This window comes from Neoarius graeffei, chromosome 14, assembly GCF_027579695.1.
Source record: "Neoarius graeffei isolate fNeoGra1 chromosome 14, fNeoGra1.pri, whole genome shotgun sequence".
Lineage (NCBI taxonomy): Eukaryota > Metazoa > Chordata > Actinopteri > Siluriformes > Ariidae > Neoarius > Neoarius graeffei.
Window position 1 is genome coordinate 63,817,542 of NC_083582.1, and position 6,534 is coordinate 63,824,075.

The following is a 6,534-nucleotide window of genomic DNA, read 5'->3' on the forward strand; positions in this document are numbered from 1 at the left end:
AGCTAATTTTATCCCTAATCTATCCCCAATGAGCAAGCCTGTGGCGACGGTGGCAAGGAAAAACTCCCTCAGACGACATGAGGAAGAAACCTCGAGAGGAACCAGACTCAAAAGGGAACCCATCCTCATTTGGGCAACAACAGACAGCCTGACTATAATATTAACAGTTTTAACAGGTATAACCCTCAACTGTCCTCATGGGGCCGTCCTTCACAGGAGCGGTGCGATAAAACTCTGACCAGACACAGGGCACCAGGATGGATCAAGCAGGTCCGAGGGGCAGAAGAGGCCAGTATCTCAATCCCAGGATCAACATGTAACTCAGTAACCATGTAACAATTTACCTCTTATTTAAGATGTGGAGACGTGATAGTAGTCCACCCTCCCGCTCTCTCCATTCAGTCAGCGAACGTCACACAGGAAGTGAACCCCAGCGGGTCATAGAAACTTGTGCAGGAGAAGAATGACTTTTTTATTTGTAGGCTACGGAAACTTTGAGGAACGAAATAAAAATCGGTATTAACCGGTTACCATTATTTTTAATAAGCGTTTCTGTTCCGGAACATAAAAAATAATAAAGTTTCTGGTTTCGTTTCTGTTCCATGTGAAATAGAAAAAGTTCCTGGTTTTTGTTTTCGTTCCTTGAACCGGTTCAAAGCCCTGGCTCCACATACATTTTACATTTATCGGGATAATTTTTGTTTTTGTTCACACTGTTATGGTATAATCAAGTCTGTTTCTCTTTCCACCTTGTTTCCACTGAAGCAGGTTCCGTCACATTTCCTGTGAGGTACCTGGTTGTATTGAAACAGCATTGTGAGGGTGTGTGTGTGTTTTTTTTTTTTTCCCCCCTTCCCCCTTTTTAAACCATGTTCCTCAATATTCTGTCTTCTTGATATGATAGTCTTCCGATTGGGTGCTTCTCTGAGGAGGCTTTATAAATCATCTCGTGCCAGAATGATCAGAGTGCTTTGAAATATACCCCTTGCTTAACTTGCGTTTTGTAAAAAATATAACAATTTCTTGATTTTTTTTTTCTTTTCCTTTTCACTCTATCCACATGCTTTGCCCTGAGTGCTGTTTCCTTGCGTCTTCCTAGGCAGCTCTTTCTCCATAATATTTTCAGTTCTCTTATTTCTTCTCCTTTCTTGTTTTCTCCCCGTCACAGAGTGGAGGTGACCTGGATGATCCGTGGTAGCCAGAGACGCCTACGACTGCAGTCTTCACACAAGAATGTCCTCAGTTCACGCAAAAAGAAAATCTTTACTCTCACTTTTTGGTTTTGATTCTGAGAGATTCATAGGGAATATTCAAAGCCTGGAACGAAAACACAAATGCATCAAAAGTTCTTTCGACAATGAGGAATCTACAGAAATGGCAAGATTTTTGTTTTTTAAATTTTAGAACTGTACCATTGTATGGTAGAGAGAAATAATTTCACTTTTTGTTCTGTGATTATTTTATATATATATTTTTTGGTCCCCTTTCCGCTGTAAGTTAACAGAGTGATGACGAGACTGAGGATTTGTGGCTTTATGAGCTGTAGGAGAGGCTCTGGACATGATGGCTGGTGGACAGACTGCAGCACCAGCGAGAGCTCTGAGAGGGAGAGGCAAGGTGTTTGGACCTCTCGGTGATGCAGGGTGCTCTAGCATGATGAGCTTCACCTGTCTCATACACGACTCTCCTCTTCACTCTACGCATGCACAGCTTTCCAGGGACATGACCAATAGGCATTACTTATTTCAGAGTGTTCACCATGTTCAGCCACCACCTCGACTTAAACCCTGCATTTACACTCTTCTCTGATTTTTTTTTTCCTCTCGTTTGTCATCCTGCTGCTTGAATATCCTTATATATCTTTTTTGCATTTTGTTAGCAGTTATATTTTTGTCAGATGCTAGTTTTGGTGCTTACCATAAAACAACAGAGTAGTAGCTCTCATTAGAACAAGTGTTAACTAGGACATGTGCACTCAGCAGCTTGAGGGGAAAAAGAACTACTGTAGGGAGCGTAAATATGGTGAAGTTTTGGGTGGTCTTGCGCGCTGACCTTCCACTTCCTGTGGCACTCGTGATGAAACGGCGCTTCACAATCCAGTTCTAAAAGGCCCTCAGCTGAATTCAGAATTTTTATGACCTTCTGCAGTCTTTGATTTAAATCTGTTTTAATAAGTGAAATCTATTTTTGTGCAGTAGATTTAGAAAAAGTTGGGGATCCAGAAGAACTGGCTTCAAAACCTCTCCTTTAAAACCTTCAGATCTTTTCTCTTTGCTCGTCCTCTCATTTCTCTACTTGTGGTCCTGACTTGTGGCTTGCCTTCTGAATTTTTCTCTAAAAACAGTGTACTATGTAGAACCATTTAACACAATACATTTTAACTTAATTTTTAAACAATTCTGCATTTTAAAGCTTTTTATTAAAGCTTTTTTTTTTTTTTTCAGTATGATCTATGGTATAATTGGTATTATTTGCAGTTAGATTTGGTTATAGGGGAATAGCATGACTTTAACTCAAGTAATTGAGACGGTTGAGGTTGGTGAAGTATTTCTAAAGCAAAACCGCTTAACTGCATGCATGCATATGATATTGTGATGTTTGCCAGGACAACAGCGCGCAAACACTACTCCAGTAGGTACTGGAATTTTTCATGGGTGAATCTTTTTCCCTTCTCCTCCACCCCTTTCTTATTTCTTGCCCCCTCTCCCCTCCATTTTGTGTCCAGCAGTGGGTTGACAGTTATTTAACTTAACAGTATTTTTAGTTTCCCATGTTAATCTGTGCCTGTGAGAATGACTGGAAGATCCTTGGCATTAAGGGTTTACTTAGAGGACATTTGGCTATGGATGAATGTACCACTTGTTTACACAAACATGCATGTATAGTTTTGAACAACTTCCTTGTTGCTCATGCCTTTCATGCATATGTACAAGTACCAAGGTATCCTGATTTTAAAAATATTCATCCCTGGACACGGGTGACATTAAAGGAAAAATCAGTGGGTCTGTTGTACTGCGGAGGGCATTTTGCTGGTATGAAAGATGAAACGTTTCTGTCCTGATGGGTGTGGTTAATTCAGGAGTGACTCCGACCCATCCACAGGGCACGAGTGTGAAAAAGATGGAAATCTCATGCTCTGGCCTTCACAGTAAGCAGATCACTGTGAAAAAGCACTGATCGAGGTCATATCTTTCTGTAAGAATGTTGTTCATCTCTCCAGTACAGTTTCAGAGAGACGGAGAATCTGTGCCAAGGCGTATTGAAGCTGTTTTGGCAGATTGAGGTGGCCCAGCACTTAGTTTTTCCCTTTAGTTTCTCACCCGTCTGGGTAATAATCAGGCTATCTTGATACACATTTGTCATATATGCTCATTTGAGCTAAATGTTTTTCCACCCAACAGAAACTATGGTCTATATTCAAGGCCTTTCTAAAAAATGTTTTCTTTCCCCTCCCTACTGATTTTTCCACTGACCTCACCTGACCTGGTGTGCAGCTTTAAAATGTGTGTTGTTCGATCGGAGAATATTGTTAATGTGTATGTGTGTCTCATATATATATATATATATATATATATATATATATATATATATATATATATAAAATATAATTTAATTTGCAGTTTTATTTCCCACTGGTACAAATAAATTGTAGCCATATGCTGGAAAGCTTAATTTTATGATGGTTAAAGCAAGGAAATAAATTTACTAATTGAAATAGTAAAAGATATATATATTTTGTGCTGTGGGTGCTCATGGACAGGCACCCTATGTTTTTGTATATCTACAATGATGACTAGATTGATTTGTTGCGACAGATTTTATTTATTCAGAAGATGTGGTTTTATGAGATGTGCTTTGTGAGAGGAGTCGGGAAGGGGGAGATTGCTGGCCCAATCTGTTTTTGAGATTGTGATAGAAGGCTGTCTCACTACTTTTTTTTTTCTCTCAGTCTATTAATCTCTTGCACTCTTTCTCATGCCCACATTCTCTCTTCCTCCCTCAGTCCATCTCTCTGACCCTCTCGATCCACCTGCTAACATCCGTGTAATTATAGTCCCCAGTACAATGTTGTGTTTCATTAGGATACAGTGAACATGATCTGTTATCAATAAAGGATTGTTAAAGGTTTGTTAATACCATGACTGCATTTTTTCCCCCCTTTCAGAAATGGACTTTTATATTAGGGCTGTATGATTTTTATAAAAAGTTTGCTTTTGGTGGTAATTTCATTTTGACTGTTTTTGTTTTTTTTTCTCTTCTTAAGCAATTTACTTCCAGACACATTCTGGAGTGCAAGACGAACTTGAGGTATCTTGGGTCTTGATGTTCCAGTGTGTTGTTTCAATTCTGAGACACAAGAGGGTACTGTAACTGCACGGAGATTTGTTGAAGCTTTAATTGCTCGTCGGAAGGCGTGTGGCTGAGGAATCCAACTGTTCGGTGTCGTCACTGTGTGGGGTGTGTGTATGGGGTTTTTTTGTTTTTTCCTCCTTCCTTCTCTAACTGATTGATTGATTGTCTGGAAGGAAGGAATCCTGTCTGGTTTTTGTTGCAGGAAATGAATTCCAGTTGCTCAAATGCTCTTAAGTTCTGGTTCTACTGACGCTAGATATACTTGTATCTGTAAAGTTTTGAAAGTTGACCTGTCAGTGCATCACCTCCTGTTCAGTCAGTATGTCTGATCTGCTAAAAGTTGATTAATATGAGAAATTTGGACAACAGGTGAAGCTACAATTTGTCACCTTGGTGAGGCAGTACATAAACTGCTAAAGACAGATCTGGGCTTTTTACTTCCAGCCACAATTCCAGAAAATCCTTTTTGACCTCGAGCAAATTAAATACAATACAAAGACGAGATATTTTTATGTTCAAACTGACCAACTTTGTTTGTTTTTTGTAAATGCACTCATTCTAAATTTGATACCTTCAGCACATTCCAAAAGGTTGGCACAGGGGCATTTTTACCACCGTTACATCACCTTTTTAACAACACAAAGTTCGGCCTTATGTACAGAGATGTCTCCAGATTAGCAGATTTATTTATTTTAATATTATGGGCTGTAGATGGTGAAATCTCTAAATTTCTTGCAATTGTCTATTGAGAATCATTGTTTTAACTGTTGGACTATCCTTGCTTGTGAACAACTTAGCCTTTCCAATTACCAGTTTACCTGTTGAATGTTCCAAATAAGCAGGGGGGTGGGTTTTTGTTTTTTTTTTATAAAAGCATGCCACAACTTTCTTCAACCAGTCTTTTGTTGCCTCTGTCCCACCTTTTTTTGGAATGTGTTGCAGGATGAGTGTAACCCCAATTTAAAAAAAAAAATTGGGACACTGTAAAATGTAAATCAAAACAATGATTTTTCAAGTCATTGAAACCCAATATTTCTTTGAAAATGGTACAAACAACATATCGAATGTTGAAACTGAGACATTTTGTGTTTCAGCAAAAATATATGCTCACTTTTTACTTCAGCATCAGCAACACAATTAAAAAAAGTTAGGACAGGGGCATGTTTACCACTTTGTTGCATCACCTCTACTTTTAACAACACTCCTATAAATGTTTGGGAACTGAGGAGACCAATTGCTGTAGTTTTGAGAGAGAAATGTTCTCACATGCGTGTCTGATATCTACAGTTTCAGTTGCTCAACAGTTTGGGGTTTCCTTTGTCATATTTTGTGCTTCATAAGGCACCAAATGTTTTCAGTCGGAGACAGATCTGGCCTGCAGGCAGGCCAGTTTAGCACCCGGACTCTCTTACTGTGGAGCCATGCAGTTGTAATACATGCAGAATATGGTTTGGTTTGGTATTGTCTGTCTTGCTGTAATAAACAAGGTTTTTCCTGAACAAGACATCATCTGGATGGCAGCATATTGCTCCAAAACACGTGTGTGTGTGAGATATATATATATATATATATAATATATACACACACGTGTGTGTATGTATGTATGTGTGTATGTATATATATATATATATATATACTACCGTTCAAAAGTTTGGGGTCACTTTGAAATGTCCTTATTTTTGAAAGAAAAGCACTGTTCTTTTCAATGAAGATCACTTTAAACTAATCAGAAATCCACTCTATACATTGCTAATGTGGTAAATGACTATTCTAGCTGCAAATGTCTGGTTTTTGGTGCAATATCTCCATAGGTGTATAGAGGCCCATTTCCAGCAACTCTCACTCCAGTGTTCTAATGGTACAATGTGTTTGCTCATTGCCTCAGAAGGCTAATGGATGATTAGAAAACCCTTGTACAATCATGTTAGCACAGCTGAAAACAGTTGAGCTCTTTAGAGAAGCTATAAAACTGACCTTCCTTTGAGCAGATTGAGTTTCTGGAGCATCGCATTTGTGGGGTCGATTAAATGCTCAAAATGGCCAGAAAAATGTCTTGACTATATTTTCTATTCATTTTATAACTTATGGTGGTAAATAAAAGTGTGACTTTTCATGGAAAACACAAAATTGTCTGCGTGACCCCAAACTTTTGAATGGTTTTATATATATTTCAGCATTAAT

At 38.6% G+C, this 6,534-nt stretch overlaps 1 protein-coding gene across 2 annotated transcripts in view; it reads left to right on the forward strand.

The window, feature by feature from the left end:
- ppm1bb (protein phosphatase, Mg2+/Mn2+ dependent, 1Bb) overlaps positions 1-4,128 on the forward strand; it is a 78,620-nt gene extending 74,492 nt beyond the window's left edge. Inside the window, exons 6-7 of one of the 2 annotated variants that reach the window (XM_060940220.1) lie at positions 769-822; positions 1,169-4,128. In XM_060940220.1, the coding sequence (XP_060796203.1) occupies positions 769-789 (21 nt within the window). In that variant the 3' untranslated portion in view covers positions 790-822; positions 1,169-4,128. The remainder of the gene's footprint in view (positions 1-768; positions 823-1,168) is intronic. The other variant, XM_060940219.1, reaches the window with a different exon arrangement.
- The last annotated feature ends 2,406 nt before the right edge of the window (positions 4,129-6,534 follow it).